The sequence below is a fragment of the Hesperophylax consimilis genome, chromosome 26, assembly GCF_061612785.1.
Source record: "Hesperophylax consimilis isolate HC1 chromosome 26, BYU_Hcon_1.0, whole genome shotgun sequence".
Lineage (NCBI taxonomy): Eukaryota > Metazoa > Arthropoda > Insecta > Trichoptera > Limnephilidae > Hesperophylax > Hesperophylax consimilis.
In genome coordinates this window covers 17,068,696-17,093,922 of record NC_142861.1, presented here as the reverse complement: position 1 = coordinate 17,093,922, position 25,227 = coordinate 17,068,696, and the positions used below count along the sequence as shown (strand labels likewise).

General features: G+C 34.2%; 1 protein-coding gene across 27 annotated transcripts in view; it reads left to right on the top strand.

Annotated features, from left to right (window-relative positions):
* Positions 1–25,227, top strand: part of LOC149411205 (antichymotrypsin-2-like) — a 126,721-nt gene that overhangs the window by 26,428 nt on the left and 75,066 nt on the right. For 24 of the 27 annotated variants that reach the window (XR_016304889.1, XM_089647421.1, XM_089647405.1 and 21 more), the window contains exons 2-8: positions 1,342–1,454; positions 1,948–2,097; positions 3,789–3,998; positions 5,572–5,670; positions 8,475–8,615; positions 10,015–10,227; positions 10,937–11,078. Coding sequence is in view for 25 of the 27 variants with exons in the window: in XM_089647421.1 (XP_089503547.1) it covers positions 1,342–1,454; positions 1,948–2,097; positions 3,789–3,998; positions 5,572–5,670; positions 8,475–8,615; positions 10,015–10,227; positions 10,937–11,078 (1,068 nt within the window). In the remaining 2 variants the exon portion in view is untranslated. Of the gene's footprint in view, positions 1–1,341; positions 1,455–1,947; positions 2,098–3,788; positions 3,999–5,571; positions 5,671–8,474; positions 8,616–10,014; positions 10,228–10,936; positions 11,079–22,044; positions 22,696–22,804; positions 25,091–25,227 lie in introns of those variants that run through there. The other 3 variants (XR_016304888.1, XM_089647396.1, XM_089647416.1) reach the window with 3 other exon arrangements.

The following is a 25,227-nucleotide window of genomic DNA, read 5'->3' as shown; positions in this document are numbered from 1 at the left end:
GATTCGAAACGTTGCTTGAATTGTCTTAAGCCAACTTTTGTGATCAGATCTGACCTTCGCCAATCGGGATGCCGTAGTCTCACTGGCTTCACACATATGAAATATATATAATAATAAATTATATATACAGGGTGTATCGGCACGTACCCTACAAACTTTAACCAGCTATTCCTTAGCACATTTGGAGTAAAAAATGTTATGGGCACTTTGCTGTCCGGTAGCATTTTTTTAAAAATTAAAAACAAAAAAATTATAAATTTCCACACTACATCACTGTCATTGGCATTGCTTTTCGTGTTCAACAGCTGTTATAAGCAAGTATGTCGAAGAGCGTCTTCGCTCTTTCGCACACACTAAATAATAATAGTTAAAAATGAGACGAATGGTGCCGTGCCATTTCGTTGTGATTGTAAAAGCGCGCCAATATAGGTACACGCGTACATTATTCAACAGAATTCGAATAAAATATTGCCAGATGGGTTTTCAAACTTTGACAAAGGATAAAACAGTGGTGACATGTGGTGAAAATATGAATAATAAATTTTTTATTAAAAAAAACGTTACCGGACAGCAAAGTGCATGTAAGATTTTTTACTCCAAATATGCTAAGGAATAGCTGGTTAAAGTTTGTTGGGTACGTGCCGATACACCCTGTATATACAGGGTGTCCGGAAACTCGTAGTACAAGCGGGAAACTGGTGAATCTACATCACATTTGGAGTCGATTTTGTAGTATATATTTTTTTTATTTGAGCTTTCGTTATCGAGTAAATCGAGTTTGAAGTTGATTTTTTTTTTTTTTTTTTTGTAATCAAATTCTTATAAATTATTACTGACGATCAAAGTACCCAACTAATTAAAACTATTTGAAAGTAAAACAAATGAAGAAACTCGGATTTGAAGCATTATTTTGAAATCACCCTTCATTTAACCCGGTGTAATCATAAAATATTTCTGCTCTGCAGGGTTAAAACATCTGTTATTCAACCCTAAACACCAGAAAAAACTTTAACCCTAAAATAGCCGAAAAATATTTTTTTTTGGTTTTTTTTTTTTTTTGAAAATGCTCAAATCAAAAAACTTTATGTTTTTTTGGGTTCCCCATGTGGTGTAGATTCTCCAGTTTCCCGCTTGTACTACGAGTTTCCGGACACCGTGTATATATACTTACCTATTGTATAATGTTATTCTATTTTCCTTATAATTAGTGTGACTCTCTCACCAAGCACAAGAACCAGTTTCTTCTTTGTTGAGATTGCGATTATAAATATATATTGTACCGATATATATATATATATATGTTTGTTTATCTATTAATTAGTATTTTTGTTATTGTTTCAGTATTCTTCATTGTCTTCTTTGTGAGCATTGCAACCAACAACGCTAACACAATGTCCGAAACACAAAATGAGCTGTCTCTAAGTATCAACCAATTCTCCCAAGATTTCTATAAGGTAATGTGTATGGAGCGGAAAAAAATATGCACCAAAACTTGACATAAATGCAAGGGTTTAGAAAGTAATGCAAAAAATAAACCAAATGAATAATAAAAATTCATATTATTTTTTTCATTTTTAATGATTTTTGTGTTATGAAATTCTGATTTTTGGCAAAGGTAATTTCAATCAAATGAAACATTCATTACATTTGAACCCCTATGCGACATGTAAAATTTTGTAAATATCTCAAATCTAAATTTAATATTGAAAAATAAATTTTAAATAATAAACGCATTCCTACAAAATGATCTTTTTTACTTTGGAATTTTCATTGAGAGTTAAGAAATGCATTCAATGCCTTGCAATTTAAAATATCCAAGGGCCAGTTTTTTCACAGAATTCTAATAATTCATCAATTTTACATCATTAACCAAAAGATGATTTATTTTTAGCTGTATATGTATAGTGATATGTATTACTTGCTAATGATAGTTTTTTCGTATTGCAGGTGACATCCGAGCTCAAGGAAAATGCCGGCAAGAACCTCATCATGTCCCCGCTGTCGGCGGAGATCGTGCTTGCCATGTTGTCCCTCGGCTCTGAAGGAGAAACCCTCAAGGAGCTGAACGATGCCCTGTACCTGCCGAATTCTAACTTTGTGAGTATCCCTGATAACCGCCAAAATTGAGAGAATAAGAACCACTTTTAGCAAATTTAGCCATAATCTCAAAAAAAAAAGAAAATACCTCAACATTTTGTCATTCCTACTATGTAACCCCAACTTATTTATTAATTTTCCTCAACGATCTTGGTAGCTTTCAAACGGTTCCATGATAACTCCTCGAAATGACAATTCAACACACCTTCAAAAGGTGATATAAAGCCATTAAAAGTGATGAAACAAAAATAAGGTTAAATAGTTATATATGTAAGACTTTTTATAGGAGTGTTGAATTGTCATTTTGATGAGTTATCCGGTCACCCTTTCAAACAAACAGATATTGATTGGCAGCTTTTAAACATACATAGATTGATTACTTTCACAGCCCTTGGCTTTGCCACATTTGTCTTCCCAGACCTTGTCTTGACTGCCCTGTCATCGGAACTAATTGATTACTTGTCCTCCCCAAAACTTTTCCTTAACACCCGTGGCCCTGTCATCTGAATTAATTTATACAAATTATTGTTAAAATTTTGTATTACAATCCATTACTTTGTTCACTCTTTTATTTAAGGCTATGTAGTAATGCAAAATCATTTGTTTTTGGTTTGAGAATTTGGTCGCCTAAAAATGTTTCAGATGCTTCAATTAAATACTGCGAGTAGAATACATCTTGGCCTTTAAAATGATCGAGTATTTTTTAGATAAGTCTTTTTATAAGCCCAGAAAAAAACAATGTATAAGGCCTGTGAAAACTGCTTTAAAGCTCAAAATCTCCTACTTACGAACCCATTTTCGGTTATGATTTTATTGTATAATGTGGCAAATTAAGTTATTTATAAAATGATCGGAAAAAAATTAAATATTTATGCCTGAACATCCACAAAATAAAATAAAAGGCACTTTTTGGCCATGTTTTTTTCTTGCATAAATCAAAACAGGCGGATGGTGTTAAGCGGGAATTTAAACCTTATCGCCTTCTACGTAAGGGTTGTTATTGATAGCGGCTCGATTTAAAATATTACACGACGTAGTGCATCGCCTTAAACTAATAATTGATTACTGGCGCTCCTTAGATCTAGGCAGCCTACAAACATGTTACGTACATTCATTCTTCTCTCAGTTAATGACTTGTCTTGTATTGACAATGATTCAAACTAATTGATTACTCGCCCTCCTCAGACCTATGTATGTCTTTAAACATATCATGTACGTACATTCATTGTTCCCTCAGTTAATGGCTTGTCTTGTATTGACTCTGATTCAAACCATTGATTACTCACCCTCCTCAGACGTTCATGGCTGTCTTCAAAAACTATTATGAACATACATTCATTGTTCCCTCGGTTATTGGCCTGTCTTGTATTTACACTGACTGAGCTAATTGATTACTCGCACCTTTCAAACATTGATTGTTCCTCAGTTATGGGCTTTGTTATTATTATTTAATGTGTAGGGAGCATTATGCTGATAATAAGCTCATATCTGATTTTACAATAAGTTTTAAAATGATTGAGTTGATTTAAATTTTAAAAATAAGTTAATCCTTTCTTCTTTCCCAATGAGAATCTAACTGAGCTTTAAATTCATCTATATTTGTATCACCGATGACATGTTGTGGCTTGTCTCCTCTTGATTGATCTGTCAAATATATGATATCGAACTAATTGATGATTTATTTGCCCCAGACTCGAGCCGCCTTCAAGCCCGCCATTGCCAAGCTAAACTCCATTAAGGGCGTCACCCTGAACGTGGCGAACAAGGTGTTCGTCAAGGAGGGGGAGGATTACGTGCTGGCCCCCGCCTTCAAGAAGGATACCAGTGAGATCTTCAACTCAGAGGCGGAGAATGTCAACTTCAACCAGAATGTCGTCGCCGCTTCCCTGATTAACAACTGGGTGAGAGAAATGAGTTAACATAATACGAAAAACAGATTGCATTAATAAAGCTATTGGATAAACGATACACGACTAAGCAAACAAAGTGAGGAGATGTGGTCCGTTCGAAATGGGTATTATCATCAAACTTTGTACATTACTTTATTGTCAAGTCCCACGAATTTGTACAGTTTTTTCATATTTATGTATAGTAGAATATTGGAAAGTTGTATGTTTTTAACTTGCCAACATATTAATTTACTTTATTTAGACAGTTAAATACAATCATTTAACCTGTATATATTTTTATTTAATTATTTAGATCAAAAGGAAGTGAGTTTTCATCATGTCCCATTTTTACATTCAATTAAACAAAGTCTGATTTCGTATTTAATTTTATGTACGTAAGATTAATTTTGTGGTGTCTTTAATAGCTTGCATAGTATATTTCTTGAAAATGTACAGTTTATATACAAATTTGGACCAACATTGAAAAAAAAACAAGTTTATCATTTCTGATAAATAATCTGCCAGTTCTATTCCGTGGCCATGTTTAGTTATTTTTTAATGCCACTTTCAGTGGCTTATACATAAGAATAGTTATATACAATTATATTATGTACTATTAAAGTGTACTATTGCCGACTTCTAGTAATCTGGTATTGACGGAAACTTTAAATAAAACGTAAATGTAATGTAATGGAAAGTACAAAATTGATGAATGAAGTAAATAATGTGTGCCAAGACAGATTGTGTGGTGGCGGTCTATCCTTTCTGCCTACCCCTGCGGAGTAATAGCTTAATGGTTAGTTTGTCAACATAATATCCATATGTGCCAAGTATGCAAAAAAAGTTTTAAGCCATCGCTTGCCATTATGTGCCAAATTAATAGAATTAAACATATGGGATATGCAGTGATATCTCGGTGGATTCATTGGCTTTAAAACCCCGCATACCTAATTTCTACCCATTCATAACAAGTTTCTCGTTAACTCTTTAAGTTCCAAAAAAAAGTTATTTTCGAAGATAATATCTATACATTTGTTATCCCGAAACGTTAATTATATGAATTTCCCTCCATAGAAAAAAATCGCAAAGTTAAACATGAAAAAATTCACAGTGTATCTTTAAATGCAACTACATAAAGCATTTGTCGAAAGAGTTGTGCTCTATTTCAAACAAGTCGTATTTTATTAAGTATTTTCACCATTTTTGCTTAATTATTTTCGTTTTTTAATATCAGCGCGCTTCCTCTAATATTTGTATTTACATATCTCCCTTTCAAACCATCTTTGAACGCTTACTGCAGGGTCTTAAACCGTGTTAAGCAGTATCATTTGTTTCCATATTAATATTTTAAGGAATGGTATTAATTAAATATGGTAAATGTATGTATATACATTTTATTTATTGACACCAATCGCTCGAGTGGATATGCAGTTTATATTTTTCCATATTGGAATCCCACAGTTATTGAGATCCTTTGGCTTTACAGCCTACAGCGCAGGCAGGCATTCTCTTGTAGTTGTCAGGTAAATAAAAAACCTATTGTGTTTCATTGATTACTTGTAAAAAGTTTTGTTTCTCTGTTTAGGTGGAAGATCATACCAACAAGAGGATCAAGGACCTCATCAAATCTAGTGATTTGAATGAAGACACCCGTCTTGTGCTCATCAACGCCATCTACTTCAAGGTTAGTAAACTAACATATATACAGCAAGATAGGTCCCTCCTTACGCACTTTGGATTCACCGCATCCATTATGTTCTAGATTTTAGAGTCAATAAGCTTTGAATTTATTTTTTCTAGCCGTAAACAGCAATATTGCAATTTACGACACGACGCACGGAGCCAATTGAAATACATGTGCATTTTCAATGCTCTAATAAGTTTGCGTAAATACACATATACTAGCAACAGCATCTTCAGAGACTCTAATGACACAATGCACGGCCATGGAGTTATATGCTCAAATATCTATGAACTGCGTACAGTGTACACACACCAGCAACGGTTTGGATGATATCTTATACCCAATATCCAAAAAGCTGTAAATGATTAGAATTTTGCACGTGCATATTCACGCCAATTTGGCTAGAGCAAGGCTGCCCAACCCCAGGCCCGCGCGCCTGGGGAACGAATTATAAGTGGCCCGCGTGAACCATTTTCAAAAAACCCGCCAATCCGCCAATTTGAAAAAGTGTCGCGGGCCCGCGGTAAAACAAACAATGCAGCTTGCGCGCGGTCACCAGTGTTGCCAACGAAGACGATTTATCGCTATTTAGGCTACTCAGAACGAGAATCAGCGTCGAAAAAATCTAACCTGTTGAACTTACTTTTTAAACAAAAATACACCGGTTTTTGATATAATATTTTTTGCGTCCGAAATGGAATCTTGTATCCACCCCCCCCCCCCATGGAATTCGAAAAATTGTTGTGGGGAATCACATATGATGTTTTTTTTGGGTGCGCGGATTTTTTTTCTCAGCGAAGTTGGATTTCATGGGTTTTCAAATATTTTGTTGGGAGCACTCATTTTGAATTTTTTTTGTTGGGGAATTATGTTTTATAGAAATTCTCTAACAAATAGGAAAACGGAAATAGGAACCGTCAGGTATTCAGTGGCCCGCCAGTGATTCAAAATCGTCAATTTCGCCCAACTGTTAAAAAGGTTGGGCAGCCTTGGGCTAGAGCATCCAACATGCGAAAAAAGACTTTAATGTGCGTAAAATGCACAGCTCTTACGAATCGAGTGTATTGTTTTTAGTTCATGTTTTTTTAGTTTTAATTTAATTAATTTAATTTAGGATCTGTAATGTGTAAATTATTTCCTAAGTAATTGCACCTTTTTCGTGGGCTAGTCTGAATATTTGATAGTAGATATGTATTTACTTATTGTCCAGTATCTCTTCTACAAGAGTCACCGACTGCCATTGATCTACAGTGGCTACTTCATTCAACCACAAAATGAAGTGTGTCCATCTCATAGATAATATAAACAAAAGGAAACTTAGCACAGAAGTTTGCCCCGACTGTCACCAAGCTATGATCAAACTGCACTGACTATCAAAGCGGCGTAGCCAATGAAAGTTTTGCGTTTGGTGTGTAGGTAGAAATAAAGGCTGAGCGCCGCTTTGCGTCGATGCGAATAGCAGTGCGTGAACGATGTTGGCGACACTTTTATGCACACGGTTTCATGCTATTGGCTTATGGCCCGTCTTCCTTGTTTTATTATGTACAATAATAAAAAATTTCGAGAACATATTCAGGGGTAGTGCAATGCAATACTTTCCATATTTTGAAATAGCAGAAAAGAAAATTAGACAAATAATAAGTAAAAAAAAATACACAAAATAACAATACATGGGTACATAAAATACAAACAGAAAACAAAAAATTCGGAAAAGAAGTGAATAATGTATACCAGCAGTCGTTTATGGAGGATATTTGACCGTCTCCCATATCCTGTCGTACCATCATGGGGGACTCCATCCAGGCAACCATGACAGTGATGATTGTATTATTCGATTGGCTTAGTCTGTGACTGAAACACTAAATTAGTACATTGCCAGAAGATCGACTTGTGCGTAAAACAATGACAGCAGTTCCAGATGAAAGACGTCCAGTCGGCCGCTCCAAGAAAAGTCAGGGAAACAATTTATGACGCTGTGCGAGGGAGGAGAGGCTGAGAAGTCCATATCGTCGACTTATAGCTGTTTTAATCGTCGGATTCTGGGATAATGGACTTTAGCGTTTCAGCCATGTTTAATCAGTTAAATCCAAGCTAAAATTATAAGACTACTTTTTTAAATGCACTTTTATTCATCTATATATATTTTTTTTTCATATTAATTCAATTTTTTTTAATAAAAACAGCACTAGTGACTTTTTGCAAACATCATTAACGAGTGCTTATATATTTTGTCTCGCCTGAAATCCTCAAAATATTTTTGTGTTTTAGGTATAATTTTTAGGCATATTTTATCTGCACTTCCTCTTTTAAAAGTCATTGAAATGGTGACCGGAAACTCACCAATATGACAATTCAACACACCGTTAAAAAGTGATGAAACAAAAAGTAGATTAAATGGGTTATGTAAGTTAGGCAAAGTGATGAAACAAAAAGTAGATTAAATGGGTTACGTAAGTTAGGCTTAAAAAGTGATGAAACAAAAAGTAGATTAAATAGGCTACGTATGTTAGGCTTAAACGCTAGTTTATATTTTCATCGCTTTCTCCCTTTTTAAAATTGTGTTGAATTGTATTTGTGTTTAGTTATCATAGAACCCATTAAAATATGTTAGTGATTTTAAAATAACAATTGGTATTATAATATGCACTTAGTGACTATCAAAAAGCTCAATTAGCTATAAACAACGCGTTATTCGACCTAATTACTTGTATTTACTGTATGAAGCATGAAAAAATAGGTAGATTGTGACATTTTGGGTAAATTTGGAACATTTTGTTATTTTTTTTTTGTTTTTTGTGTTGCAGGGCAGCTGGCAGGATAAGTTTGATGCGACCCAGACAAAGAAAAAAGACTTCTTCATTACCGCCACCGACACGAAACCCGTTGACATGATGCACAAGACTGCCAAATTCAATTTCGCAGAAAACTCGGAATTGGACGCAAAGGTAATCATTATTTTCCATAATCATTTTCTTCTCTTCCTTATTCCCTTGATAGTAACCAGGTTACGTTAGTAAACTTCACCAGGGTTGTCACCGGGTGATTGAAACATATCCTGGTTCCTCAACATGCTCCTAAAGGATTTCGTAAACGAGAAAGTTTTTACGGCAATTTCTTGCTCATCTTATAGGTGAAAGAAGAAAACGGTATTACATTGCGGGCAAGAAAAGCTTGCTGTTTTACCAGTGAAAGAAGAATATGGTAAGTGCTGTTTCAGACAGAGAGGTTGAACCATGCGGTTTAAACCGCTCGATTATCGTGGAGTATGAAGCTCCATATTATTCACGTGAAATCGCTCGGTTTTAAAACTGAGCGACCGCCGAGAATCTAGAGATGTATAAACAATTATGAGAGCATTCATTAAGTCACTAAACAAAAACTTGAGGAGCGGCGGATTGTAAAAAGAACTAGTAATCCGCAGATTTTATTTTCGAGTACTGAATAGTGATATTACTTGCCTATATACTGTCAGATTCATTTATTAACAAATCACAGAAAGGGAGATTGTCACACCACCTCCTGCGCTCTGTGCAACTTGGTTTGTTTCCCTTTCCCTGATTAGCTGGTCTATCAATTTGAATTCAACGCAAAGAACATCTCCGGCCATTGAGCTTCTCAGTGGATACCATTTTGTAACTCCAGCCACTCCTCCTTGGACCTCGAGACATCATTTCTTCTTCTGTAGTCGTTTCATTATTGGCGAGGATCGAAACCCTCACTTTAATATCCTTTGCGGACAAGCCTCCTCCATTCCTGGCACTCCTGTAGAACTACAGACACCGCCGTTCCAGACATCTGTAATATAATATGATCAGTCCAATCCGTCAGTGATCTTCCTCTGCTTCTCTTGCTAGTGACTATAAAATCCTAATGAATGGAATGATTCTGAACATATCCGAAAACTAAAAACTGTTTTTGAAAGGTGATGAAATATTCTTTCAAATTTTATTATTTAAAATAAACATGATTTTTGAAATTTTATAAAAAATTGCTCACCTTTCGTTTTTTTCCTCTAAACACTGAAATACAATTACTGGTAAAGGAAAACACACATTATTGTCATCTTATTTTTTTTTCGTGTCATAAAAATAATTACCAAAAATTCCACAATTTTCTCAAATTGTGGTTGGAACCTTTGGTTTCATATATTCTGTATATTTAAATTCTTCTGTGGTTAACTTCTAGATTTGAATATAAAGCGTGATGTTTTCTCTTTCTCACCTTTTATATCATATTTCTAACCGTTACCGTAAGGGAGACAAAAGGATTTCTACGAGTCCAAAGGAGTTGTTTCCAAAAGCGAGCAAATTAGCCTGAGGGTTTAAATATATTATTAATCCACAGATCTTGGAGCTGCCTTACCAGGGGAAAGAGATGTCCATGGTCATCATCCTGCCCAACAAGGTCGATGGTCTGGCCGCGCTGGAAGAGAAGCTGGCTCAGAAGAGCACCGACCTGAAGTCCCTGGTTCAAAACCTTTACCAAGCCGAGGTCACCGTGGCCCTGCCCAAGTTCCGCATTGAGAGCACCATTGACCTCAATGAGGTCCTGCCCAAGGTGAGATTTACCTTTTTGTTCATTTTACTTTCCGTATTCATCATCATCCCGAGGTGGGATTTGAACTCTTCTACTGGTTCCGGTCTGTCGCGATTTACCTTCTCAAGCCACGTCTTCTTTGGCATACCTCTGGCCATCCACTTGGCCATGATTTTATGTGTTGATATCTTCTAGTATTCTTTCTTTGTGGTCACTTGAATTGGTTAAATTTAATTCAGAATCCAAACCTTGCTTAAAATTGCTTTTGCCGTGTTTGGTGACCAGATCTAAGTAGCTAGATATTTCCTCTACTTTCCAACATTTCTCTTCCCCTCCCCACTCCCTTCTGCCTCCGAACATACCCCAATTGGGAATGCCACAGTCCTAACTCCTTACTTACTAGCTCCTGTTAGTTAGTAAGGAGCAGTTGGGACTCGCATAAAAAAAAAGATCCATTTTCTAGTGTAGATCCAAAGGTAAAGATTTTTTTGCTTCGGAAGACTGATATTAAAGTTTCTTCGTATCGGTGGTGCCTAAAACCGAGTAAGCTTTCACCTCAAGTTTCAAAGGTATATTATATTCATGAGAATTGTTAGTTAAAGTTAAGCTAGTACTTAACCTTTACATTCCCACCATCTCGTTCATGAGAATTGTACTAACTTAACCTTTTCATTCCCACCATCTCGTTCATGAGAATCGTACTAACTTCACCATCTTTTATTGCCACCAGCTGGGAATGGGTCGCATCTTTGACGGCCGCGCGGAACTCGGAGGCCTCCTGGCCAACAATGAGCCCCTGGTGGTCTCCAAGGCTATCCAGAAAGCCTTTATCGAGGTGAATGAGGAGGGAGCTGAAGCCGCCGCTGCCACCGGTAAGTCTATCGCATGGGTCACGGGTCTCTTATCTGTTGTGTGTTATATGCCCTCGTGTTTTTTATTGAATTTCAGATGCTACTTTGGACGGACTAAGTTTATTGTTGTCTTCAATTGATGTTAAATGTTAATTATTCTTATTATGTGAGTTATTTTTATGAGAATCAAGTGATTCCCATACAATTGATTTTCACAGTATTGCTGTTTTTCATGTGATTTTCACATGAATGTGAAAGGGATTTTTCATGAGAATTTGATTGTCGCTGAATGTGAATGCGATTTTCACATGAATGTGATTTTCACTTGATTCTGATTATCCCATGAATCAAAGTTTCATCAAAGTGATGTTCACGTTAATGTGATTTCCATGCAAATATGATTTTTATGTACTCAAAAAGTTTATGTGAATATAAATATAATGGAAACATGATTATCACATTTGCTAAATTATTGCTTGAGCGTAAATAACGTAAAAGTGAATTGAACGGGAATATGATATTTCCTGTGAACAATTCTCGTAATTGCAAGTAATCTTACAATTAGTCAGAAATACAATACCTATTTCTTAATCCTGCCGAGTTTGGTTCGTTAGTTTTGAAAAACTCTTTTGACCTTCATAAGAAATACCAACTTCTAATACCTGACTGCGATATTTTAACTAATTTTCCTGCAAATTTACTACAGCCGTAAATCTTCGCTATGTAAATAATTAATATTAATCTACGTTTTTCACATTCCAATAGTATACATTTCTCCTAACCCAAAATAAATTACTAAAAAAATATGATTTTTACAACCTTTCCTTCGAATAATATCTTCACGCCTACTTTAATGTTTGAATTTGAATTTAAAACAACAATAAAAATATGTACTTTCTAAGTTATAATAGTTATTTTCACACGAACGTGACTTTAATACATTAAATCGAACAGTGAGTTTATGTACAAAATATTAGGTTTTCTACTTGGTTAGGTTTATTTACTGCAAACTTTCTCTCCTAAAACTGTAATTTTAGGTACATCAATTCAACGTGTCTTTAAATCAATTATTTTACTCGGCAAATAAACAATATGATATGTTTAATATATTTGTACATTTAAAAAAATTCTTAACATTCAACGAATGACATCTTTATATCACTGGCGGGACATCTCCAAAATATCACGGTTAGAAATAGTATATGACATTATTTTGTCAGGTTATATATATTATACTACAGGGTTTTACAATAAGAGGTGTTATTTTGATATTCAATCGTAAAAGATCAATGGTTTCGTTGCTTGTGTGGCACGTAGCGCCGTCTTGTTGAAAGTAAACGTTGTCCAGATCAATACCATCCAATTCCGGCCATAAAAAATCATTAATCATCTCTCGATAGCGCAATCCATTCACCGTAACTGTTGCTCCAGCCTCATTTTCGAAAAAGTAAGGTCCAATGACTCCGCCGGACCATAACCTGCACCAAACAGTCACACGTTGAGGATAGAGAGGCTTTTCAACAATAACTCTTGGGTTTTCCGAGCCCCAGATGCGACAATTTCGCTTGTTGACGAAGCCACCGAGGTGGAAATGGGCCTCATCACTCAAGATGATTTGCATTTGATTCACTCAAGTGAATTTTAATAAATTCAATGCGTTGTTGAAGCGTGTATCGTTCCATTTTTATTAATGACGTAGTTTCTACTTGTCAAATGTCAAAAAATGATAGCTTCCAAAGTAACATCTACCGAAATAGCGGGCTATTCAAAATAACACCTCTTATTGGAAAACCCTGTATAAGATTTTTTTAATATATTTCTTAAATCTTTTTGATCCTAGAACAGTATGTCAAAATGCAACACGACCACTCCATTTTAAATACATCTATTTGAATTTCACTATTGTTTTCGGAAATGAATTAATGCAAATCTTGGAAGCGGAAATTAACCCACTTTCTGAAATCCGATCGAGCTGAAACTTAGCAGATAGACTCGTTGTCGATGACAATGCAATCTATCATATTTTGGTGGCAATCACATCGAACCCCATTGTAATTTATTGCTGAATTTTAAGAATTTTGACCTACTGTTTTGGGATAATTTGTGATTTCCTTTGTATTATAATTATGACCTGTGCTTTGCATATTTTGTATTTTGTTCAAATGTAATATGTAACATAAAATTTATATGTACCACATTTTTGTCTGCATGCTTTTATTTAGTTTATAACTAGGTATATTGCTTACAATGGAAACCCTTTCAATAACAAAATTTAATGGGAAATCTTAACAATAAAACACAAATTTGTTTATTTGAATATATCTCAAACGGTGAGACTTGGCGTCATGAATTTTGCACAGCTTTTTTTGTCTAGAGTTTCTAAGTTAATGAAACTATTTTCAGCTTTCTAAGTAATTTATATGATTAGTTATGGAATTTTTAATTATTCCGTTAACTCTCAAGACGCCATATTGTTTGTGTAATATTTTTCATTTAATAATATTGTTTTACACACAAGAATAAAGATTGTTGAAACTTCCAAAAACCAAGCATTAAAATAAAGCTACTCCACAAGTATGTATAAAAATGATAACATAACGGTAGCGCATAATATATTTGAACTGTTTTTTTTGTTGTTTTTATTGAAACGGTTCATTAATTGTATTTTCAATTATATAACCCAAGGAGTACCTACTGAAGTTGACGGGGTTAACATTAGTTAAAACTTATACATATACTTAATCTGTGATTAAAAAACTGTTTTAAATCCTCTACTAAGTAATTTACCTGTATTATTTTAAATAACTATAATTACAATAAAGGTTCCTAACAACATCTCAATAACTGAACGCTTTGTGGTTTGATATCAATGTCACATTATGATTGAATTGCTCAATAGAAAATTTACCGCCGCCTCGAGAATCATTCATATGAATAACCAACACCTCTGCCGTAGGTCACTCCAAGCCATTCGCTACGTTTAGTGACTTATCAAAGGTGCACGAGTTCATTGGGTGAGGTGTGTTCAGGTCTTGGTGGTGGATGTATCTGCCACCAACTGTGTGGCGGGCCGGTTTGGTAGAGGCTGATTTCATTTCATTGAGAGATACCCTTTGACCACTCTCTCGACCCAACGCCTTGTACCGCAGTTGGAGCGATGGATTCATAAGCGGCTCCTGAACACACTAATCCTTAGATTCCTACCCACCTCTCATACCTTTTTCCTTCTCAGAACCACACAGCATCCAAAGATGATATAGTCCCCTAGAGTAATAATTTTCCCTGTGTTGAGTTAATGTTAGTTGTAGTTGATAACAATGTACATAATATTCTTAACATCCTAGACACCATTTCTTGGCTTCTAATTAGTTAGTGTTTGCTTTATTTTAAAAAAAACTAACCGATTTATGGTCTAAATTCAGGCATTTACTGCAACATTAAAAGTACATTTCAGTATTTTTATTGTCCCTAGTTCTCAAGATCCTAAAGAAGTCTGGACGAGGCCGGCCACACTTTATTTGCGATAAACCATTTATGTTCTTCTTAACTTATAAGTGGGAAGAGGGACTAAGTTTTCCCTTATTTGTTGGGAACTTAGGGGCAGATGTTGCCAACTGGGCCCCTCAAATTTAAAACCCTTAAAAAATACTTTATGTATCTCAGATCTCCAGCTATACGACAAATAATATGCTAAATTCTTTGATAGACTGACAAAAGCCAAATTACGTAATATACATATTTAAGTAATGTTTTATTTTTGGCATCAATGAATCTTAAATTAAACATAGTTATGCAGAAAGTAGATAGTCTACAAATAAGATATTGTTGTCATCCAACAGAGTAAGGTCAATTTTATGTTCTGCTAAAATCAGCGCGGCCACTTTCATACAACAATTCATAGTAATCGTCTTCTGAAATATTTTTTGGTCGATTTGATTCGATTCAATTGGTCGATTGTACCTAACATTCGAACAATGTCATTTACCTAATCAATCAATATAAACGTTCACAAAAAATATATATTTACATGGTTATCATGGGGAGTAAAAATCCCATAGGAATGTAAAATTATTAACTCGAAATGAATTATTTCTATTTAAGGGTAAACGCAACATACGTTATTATTTTATTAAAATACACGTTTTGCAAATTATGCTTTGAAATATTAAGACTAATTATTAGTTTGCGCCCATATTTACGCAATATGGATATAAATAAATAGTTTTGTCCGTACAAAAACTCAGTTCTTTCAAGACATGGATACAAATACAAAATTAGATTGAATCACCGATACAATTTTGTATTTGTATGCCTTTCTTGAAAGAATTGATTTTTTGTATGGACAGAACAATTCATTCATATTCATATTGCGTATACACAGGTGCAAACACAGACATATGAATATATAGACTAGAAATTAAAGGTGAGGGGTAAAATCAACTGTTGAAGAACGAAGGGGGTAAAGCTGACTGTGATTCGTCAATAAATCAATCTGACAGTATATAGGCATCTCGCATTATAATATCACCATTTAGTTCTTAAAAGTAAAATCTGCTTTTGAATGAATAGACATTTTTACATGGGAGCGCAAATTACTCGCCACGTTATGAACAAATTTGCGAAGTCCAAATTCGGCAAAAAAAAATTTCTTCTATTTTCAGAGTCGAATATTTTATTTACGTTTTTAGTTAAGACACTTTTATAAGTGTTCATAATTTACTTCCCAGTAACAACGATGCGCACACTTGAGAATCGCTACATTCGACCAGATGTATCTCGATGTGATAGTATATGTTTCTACAACTGATTCATATTATACGATGTGAATAAGCTTAAAATGATGCTTACATATGGAATGTAATACGACAATTGGGTTTATTCTCTTTTTCACATCTATTTTTACAAGTTTTCATAGCACAAGCCACATTTTGCCGTGTTATTTCATAAAATGCCTCGAACATAGCTCAACGCTAGTTCGAACAAGAATGATGATGTCACATTCTCAAGATTCACGGGAAGCCATACGCGAGCCCAGCCGGCTCCAATGGAACCGGTATGGGGAGTGGGGAATAATACGCTTTTAATCACTTAGGGCAGGTCTACTAATATTCATATGTCTATGGGTGCAAACAAACAATTCGTCTCAATACTTTAAAGCATAACTTGTAAAATTGTTGTATTTTAATAAAATAATTAAATTAACGCCATCTGTGATACGTAGGTTATAACGTACATTGCGTTTACCCTTAATGTTAAATAATACCACATAATGGGGTATTTTCACAATCTATGAATACCGTTAAAAATATGTGGAAGATTTTAAGTTTATTTTTCCGATTTTGATCATTTTACTAAAATAGTGTAATTTTAATATATTCATTCATAATTATTGATTTGATAACCTCATATTACGAAACGGTTCCAACTGGCTACAACGTCATTATGACATAGAAAACGCCAATGTCTGGTAAGACGACTGTCACCAACGTCGCCCCGCTTGACATCAATGCTGCCAAATTCACAAATAAAAACGATAAATAAAATAAATAAAAACTCCACTTTGATGTTATAAGATATTGGTGTCTATTATGCTAAAATAATATCACCATCCGCGTCTGTCTGTTTGTGCATTTAATTTTTCTAAACTACGCAACGGATTTTGATAGGGTTTTCACATCATTTGAAGAATTTATTCCAGAAGGTTTTATATATAATAAAGTAAAAAACCTTTAAGCAGAAGACCTTTTATCCCAGTTTGAGCTTTTGTGACTGTCTGCTTTCTGCATTCAATTGACAATACTCTCAAAGATCTCTTTTCGTTTTATTCTTATATATTGTTAACTTATTGTTAACTCATTGTTAATATTGTTAACTTATTGTTAACTCATTGTTAATATTGTTAACTTATTGTTAACTCATTGTTAACTCATTGTTAATATTGTTAACTTATCGTAGCGATACAGTTTTTGAAGAGCTGTATTTATTTTCATTTGCTATATAAAAATATCCAAAGGAAACTATTAATTTATCAGCTTTCTTATTGAAATCTTAAGTAATCTAATATAGCTTCCTTAATGAAGCTATTTTACTTCCAATAATTAATTTATAATATAAAATGTATTATATGTATATAAAACAAACTAAAGGCTAAATAGGGGTTTTCTCAAGTGTTAACTTCTTTAATAAGTCTTGAATGTTAATTCTTAAAAGACTCACTTAGTATCAAGTGGTTATTGTTTTATAATCAAATAATGAGGTATATTTTCTGGTGAATGTGTTGTTTATAATATTTACTATGTATATTTTAATACATAATACTAATAATATAAGTCTGGTTAAAGATATGAGGTAGATAATGGGGTAGGTACTGCAAGGTGCAAATATATTTTTGTAACTATAAACGTGTATGTATTACTAATATTTAGAGTCTGGGTAAACATGGTATATATAATACACTGTAAGTGAGTGTAAACAAATTTGGCAGCTGAAAGTACATTTTAGTGATTGTTCCTAGGCGTTCTGGTGAGAAAAAGGCGTTGTTTGATGGAAACGCGCAAGGTGGAGTTTGTATGCGATCACCCGCTACTGTTTATGCTAAGCTATAGCGTTGATGATGATCTTCGTTTGCCCGCGTTTGTGGGGAAATTAGGCGAGGATGTCGCCGCTTGGGCATCAATTTCCGAGCCTGAAGAAATGGAGCATGATGAATTTTAAATACTGAGATAAAGAAGCTCTGTTTGATAAAATATCTAGGTAGTCCCATAATAATGCTGTTTTTCCCTTACTGATTATAAACTCTTTGCTATTGCTTGGTTATTTTATATCACACCTGAGCAGAGCAATAAGGAAACAAAATTTTAATGGGAATACAGGAGCTACTCTTTTGGGTCATTATTTTAATACTTTTATTATTGCGCCATTCACAACATTATTTGTCAAAAAATTCTGCTTTAGTTTTACAATCAATTCTTTTCTTTCTTTTTTGATGTGTATGTCTACCTGCGTTAGTAAGTGTTGTTTATAGCAGAAGGTCAAAAATAAGTGTCGCTGCATGGTAATTTAAACAGTGCTGCTTAAGACTAAAGCTAAATATTTCATTTATGTTTTTTGACTTTCCTCAAGGCTTTGTTTTGGGTCCATTTCTATTTTTACTCTGTGGCTTCATCAATTTCACTATGAGGTAATGATAATACATTAAAGAACCATCCTAATTCTAACACTACCTTTCATAATGTACCAAAAATAACTCTCGTAAGAGATAAAATAATAACATTATTTATCAATTCTCATTGGGTTCACCAATTTCACATTTAATGTTTTTTTCCTTCTTTAAGCACCATAGAAGAAAGAAATTAATATTTGATAAATGTATATAATATTATGCATTTCACATTCGCCAAACTATTTATATATTTATGTTGCGACAATCAACATCCTCTCATAAGCACTCGAGCCATATGTTTGTGATATATCCTATGGTTCACTTTATTATTTCCTTGACTATTTGGTTGTCATCGGAAATTTGGCAATGTCTCCTGGTTCCACAGATATCTGAGACTTGTTTGTTCACACCTACTCTTTACATTTCCTACAGCTATTAGTGTGTTACACTTCCAACAGTTTTTCTTATTACAGAATTACAGAAGTGTTTTTTCATTGGCACGTCATTTCATTAGTTTTGGCTTCATTGTTATAACCGTTTTGATATACTTAAGAATAAGAGACATCTTTATTCTCAAACACTAAAATGTATTAAAATAACACGGAGATCTGAAAGTTATCGCAATAGAGGAGTAACCTGATTTGTAGAAGACCCCGTGGTTCAAATCCCGGTGTGGGCAATGTTAATATTTTTTCAAATAATTTATATTACTTTAATATCACCATGGTGTGCTTTGCGTTACAACATCCTATCCTTAAAAATAATACACATAATAATTTATAAATTAAATCTATCCCCAGGTATGGAAATTTCTGGAAGGATGTTAGATATAAACCTTTTCCGCTGTGACCACCAATTCTACTATGGAATCATGTGGAATTCAACTATAGTGTTTTCTGGAAAAGTGGTCGATCCCAATGAGAATTTATAAGTATTGTGAGTTTATATTAACATGTCACTTATGGAAATATATGATAAGGTATTATGTTCTACATGGTGCGCCATCTCAAACTCATTTTCTTTCAGTTTAAATAAATATACTCCACGGCCAAGCTTTCTCTTATACCGGTTAATAAAATTTAATATGGGCATTGTGTATATAATTTGATCATTGATGATCCACCTAACTATAATGTGATTAAAATAGGACACCTCTATATTAAATATTATGTTTTCTACTATTTAAATAAAGTATAATATATTCTAATTACAACTGCAAATTAGTAGCAGCTATTGAAGGGAATATCAACTGCAAATTTCTAGTGCAATCAGACTGCCGTTTTATCGGTCCTTTACAATAACAAAATACACCACAACTAGTAAAGAAAACTTGTTTTGAAAAACTGATTTTCTGAATTGTAAATAATAATGGCCCCGAATGGGTTCCTTGTGACACATCTTTATTTATTTTCAGTACTCTGTTTCAAGTTCCCATCACAATATCAATGCTTATATTAAACAGAAATATTAATTTGATTAAAAATCTGACGTATTTAGTTATGTAATTCCAGCAGCAATATTGGCCACGTCGACACTATGTTCAGCCAAAAATTCTTCAGGCACACAAGTCGTTGCGTGCCTGAAAAATTTTTGGCCGAACATCCATTTTTCTTTTCTCTGCCTGGCCCTGACTACTCCCCTATTTACAGGCTCATTCTGATTCTTCTCGATTTCCACCATATTCTTCTGTTAGTCTGATGAAATATTCCAGTAATACCATCCACAGTCCCAATGAAATAAACCTTCTATAAAAATATTCTTTGTTATTCCGGTAAAACCTATTGTATGTTTTTCTTCTGTTAGCCTGATGAATAAACCTTGACTAATATCATCCACTGTAAGCCCAATGGAATATATATATATATATATATATATATTTTTTTTTTGTCCTCTGTCCTTTTATTTGATATAATCTGTCAGCACAATTAAATTATCTTTAAAACTTGCATAGGTTTGCTATTATCTTTTTGTGTGTTGAAAAATCTGATACATATTTCGTAATTCTGACAGGACTGATCGAAGTGACTGAGTGCATGTCTTGGCGGGGGCAGTTTTTGGCTGATAGGCCATTTTTCTTTTTCCTGAAGGGTCCAGACTTCACACCTGTATTCATGGGCTGCTATGCCTCTTCTTAAATAACTACCCAATTATCCTTCAATAGTTAGCCCGGTGTACCTCTTGTATGGTTTTTCATCTGTTAGCTGGTGAAATAAGTGTTTAGTATTTTTTGGGCATTAACTATTTTTTGTTCCTTCAAAACAAAATGTACTGTCATAAGTTTTGAGAAAAGTAAAATGGACAATATGCTACCAACTTGTTGAAATGTCTTGAGAAATGTTGTCTACTTTAGTCACATGAACTAAGCTAGCTTTCTGTAAAAATTTAACCTCGTATGGGGGTCTGGAGACATCAATGTCAATTGTCAATTGACAATGTGCATTGAAGTGCGATAACAATATTTTTGCCTCAAATTTTTTCTTTTTTTTTTACATCTGCGGAAACAGTACCTAAAGAGTGCGAATACAATGATAATCTTTTGATTTTACTTTCCATCATTCTGGACAATCGCTATATAATGCAATTATAAGTTTAAAAAAATCTCGTTGTGCATTGAAACTGAATTCAAAAAGACTTGATAGATAGAGCAATTGAACAAACCTTTGTCAATCGTAAAGCGAAATGATCATACTGTTGCGTCAATGGCGCTAAGGCGTCTATATGCTCAATCAAAATACACATTATTCCCTCATTCCCCCGTCAATGGGAAGTCTCAGTTATTAATCGCTTCAATTGCCTCAGTAAATGATCAGTTAGCCACTGTCAATTGCATCAATGAAGTAACATAATCATATAACCCGAGTATTGATGCATTAATAGAAAACAATAATTTGTTGAAGAGTTAATTTCTACAGGATTGAGGGCCATGTGTCATATGCTTCGACTGGTACAGTTTTTGACTGGTAGACCGTTTTACTTTTCTCTGCTGGGTCCTGAATCCACAACTATGTTGATGGTCTCCCATACCTCTTCTTGAACAACCGCCATATTGTTCCATTAGCCTGGTGAAGTAAGCCTTCATTAATACAGTCCACTGTTAATCTAAAGAAATATCCTTCCCGTGAAAACATCCCCACCCATTGTATGCTTTTTTTCTTCTGTTAGCCTGATGAAATAAATCTTGAGTAATATCATTCACCGTTAGCCCAAAGAAATTAGTCTTATGTAAAAATGTTGCCCTTCATTCAAATATAAGCCTCGAGTCAACCCAATGAAATAATCGTTTACAACTTGCGTAGTTGTTTGTTATTGTTTTTTTTTGTGAGTGACATACGTAATTGATGTATGCATTAACTTACATTATGGAAGCAATCATTTCATGAAAAATCTGATGTATTTTGTTAATTCTAACAGGATTGATGGTAGTGCGTAATTGCATGCCTCGACGGGGAAAGTTTTTGGCCGATCGACCATTTTACTTTTGCCTGCTGGGTCCCAACTCCACTCCCATATTCATGGGTTCCTATGCCTCTTCTTGAATATCCACCATGTTCTTCAATATATTTTTCTTCTGTTAGCCGGATGAAATAAATCTTGAGTAATAATCATTCACTGTTAGCCTAAGGAAATAAGCCTTCTGTAAAAATGTTGTCCTTCATTCAAATATAAGCCTTGTGTCAACCTAATGAAATAATTGTTTACAACTTGCGTAGTTGTTTGTTATTGTATTTTTTTGTGAGTGACATATGTAATTGATGTATGCATAAACTTACATTATGGAAGCAATCATTTCATGAAAAATCTGATGTATTTTGTTAATTCTAACAGGAATGATGGCAATGTTTTGTAGCATGCCTCGACGGGAAAAGTTTTTGGCCGATCGACCATTTTACTTTTTCCTGCTGGGTCCTGACTCTACTCCCATATTCATGGGTTCCTATGCCTCTTCTTGAATATTCACCACGTTCTTCAATATATTTTTTCTTCTGTTAGACCAATGAAATAACCTTCAGTAAAAATAACCCCGTTTATCCAATAAAACTTATTGTATGTTTTTTCTTCTGTTAGCCTGATGAAATAAGCCTTCTGTAAAAGTGCCCTCTGTTAGCCAAATGAAATAAGCTCTGTTTATTGTATATACAGTATGTCCTCAGCTAGCACAATGTAAAACGCTTGTATATATCCCAATGTAATAAACCTTGTGTATTTATAATGTTCTCAGTTAGCCTGGAGTCTCCATTCTCGTAATCGTGTATAATGTCCTCATACTGAAATATGCCTTATTTTTTGTGTCCTCAGCCAGCCCAGTGAAATTAATCTTGTACATATATATATATATATATTATTGTCCTCAAAAAAACATTCTTTTTACAAAGATCAAAAACTTACTGCACCCTCCCTTTTGTCATAATCATTTATTTGTATGATCTTGTCTTGTTTGTCTAATTCGTTGCATTGGTCAGTTGGCTTGGCGTGGCTTGGCTTGGCTTGGCTGTCCGTTAATCAAAACGCCTTTCGGAATAAAATTAATCTGGATTACAACATTCTTTTTTCAAAATTTTGACGAGAACGTTTTGGGTTTTTTTAGGAATGATAATGATGGTTCGTTGCGCCATGCCGTCAGCCCTGGAGCATGTAGAGTTTACTGCCGACCGACCATTCATCTTTTCTTTGGTCGACTCGGAGCGGAACCACATCTTTGTGGGCAGCTTCCTTGCTTCCGAATAGCCAAGCTACCAAAAACCTATCAGCTTCTTGAAAGCCCAATCAGCTTCCCGAAAGCCGATGAGCTTCCAAAAAGCTTTTAGACTGTAGGTCGGCTCCTAAACAGCAAATCAGCTTTTAAATAGTAAGTTTGCTTTTAGACAGCATATTATTTAGCGTCTATTAAGCGAATTGGCTTCTAAACAGCAAGTTTGCTTTTAAAAAGTCAATTAACTTCTTAAAAGCAAACTAGCTTCTAGAAAGCCATTAAACTTGTAAAAAACAAATTTGCTTTATATCTACTCTATGCAGCTTTTATTATAATTTAGTCTTTATTTTTATATATTTTTTTTTGTCAAGTGGAAATGCGAATCTTTCAATTGTCAAAACTCCCACCAAAAATAACATCTTTGTTTATCAACTAATCTTTCAGACATAACTGTTTACCAGATTTGAGCTGATTTTTATCATTTCAAAACATTGTATTTTGTTTATTTTTTTTTGGAATAACTTAGCGAGTAAAACCTCAAATTGTAATACTTAATTATTGAAGACAATCTTAAGTATGACCGAAGGAGATAGGGTCCCATTAGCTCAGTTGGTAGAGCGGTGCCCCGGCAAGGCAAGGATCCTGGGTTCGAGTCCTAGATGTGACCATATCTTTTTCTGATTTTTCTGTTTCAGATTTTCGTTTATGAATCACTAATATTGTCTTCAATAATTAAACTGTATTTTGTACCTCGAAAACATTTGTTTAGTAATGTTTGACGTACAGGCTTTTTCACTATTGGAATATCGCTTTTCTACATCATGTAAATGATGTTACTATGTATTTTTATTTATGGAATATGTTTCAATTGGTCTTCAAGCATTTCGAAGTGCCATGCATAAAGAACTCTATCTACAAATCGATTACTTTACGCAAGCAAACTTTTTTTTGGTTTTGTCATTTATTATCCTGAAACGGTATTATTTTAAACTAGTATGTCATGTAACATTTTTACTGATGGAGAACTTTTATGTAGGGCATGTCGATTTGTAAACAAATGCATTTACTGTGCCTAATATAAGATTGATGTAATGTCAAAGAACAAACACTGTATTTTCAATTGCTGTTATATTAATATACAATCTACGTAAACAACAAATTTATTTAATAACTTCAAATCATCTTGTAAAAGTTCCTCCACACAGTTTTTGTATATGTATGTATATGATATGGATAAAAAAGGTTCTAAAGAAATATATATTTAAAATTGTATGCATACACAATAGTGCATGTTTGTTGAACTCATCTTATTTACAACGAAACACACCACTTTCAGTTCTTTGCTGATCATCTGTAATCCTGTCATTTCTACTGTCTCTTAAAACTGTAGAGAGGATAACTTTCATATAAACCAATTGACATCAAAGATATAGCGCATGGTGTTACATTTAAATCCATCCACCAATCTCCATCAGTTTTGGCTGGAATATAGCGCCAATCGCTAATCCATTCTCAAATGGCCGTCAGGAATATAGCTGGTGTAATTATATTGAAATCCATTCACAAACGCCATCAGTTTTGTCAGAAATAAACGCCACGTCACTACATTTACATAATCCATTCCCAAATGTCCATTAAGGGTGCACGTCACTAAATTTTAAACCCATTCCCAAGTGCCCAACAGTGTTGTCGGGAATACAGTGCGTATAACTACATTTAATCCATTTTCAAATGTCCTTTGGTTTTTGTCGGGTTAAAAGCGTATGTAACTACATTTAAATCCTTTCCCAAATACCCATTAAGGAATATAGTGCATGTCACTACATTTAAATCCATTTCCCAAATACCCATCAAAGAATATAGTGCATGTCACTACATTTAAATCCATTTCCCAAATACCCATTAAGGAATATAGTGCATGTCACTACATTTAAATCCATTTCCCAAATACCCATCAAAGAATATAGTGCATGTCACTACATTTAAATCCATTTCCCAAATACCCATTAAGGAATATAGTGCATGTCACTACATTTAAATCCATTTCCCAAATACCCATTAAGGAATATAGTGCATGTCACTACATTTAAATCCATTTCCAAATGACTAACAGTTTTGTCAGGAATATAGAGCATATACATAACTACATTTAATCCATTTTCAAATGTCCATCAGTTTTGTCAGGAATATTGCGAATGTAAAATCATTTAAATCCAATCGCGAATGCCCATAATTTAGGCATGTCAGTTCTCATGAGGTTTCGTAAAAACTATCGCTGTTTGCTTTTTTGTTTGGAGTGGATTTTTTTTTATTGTCTG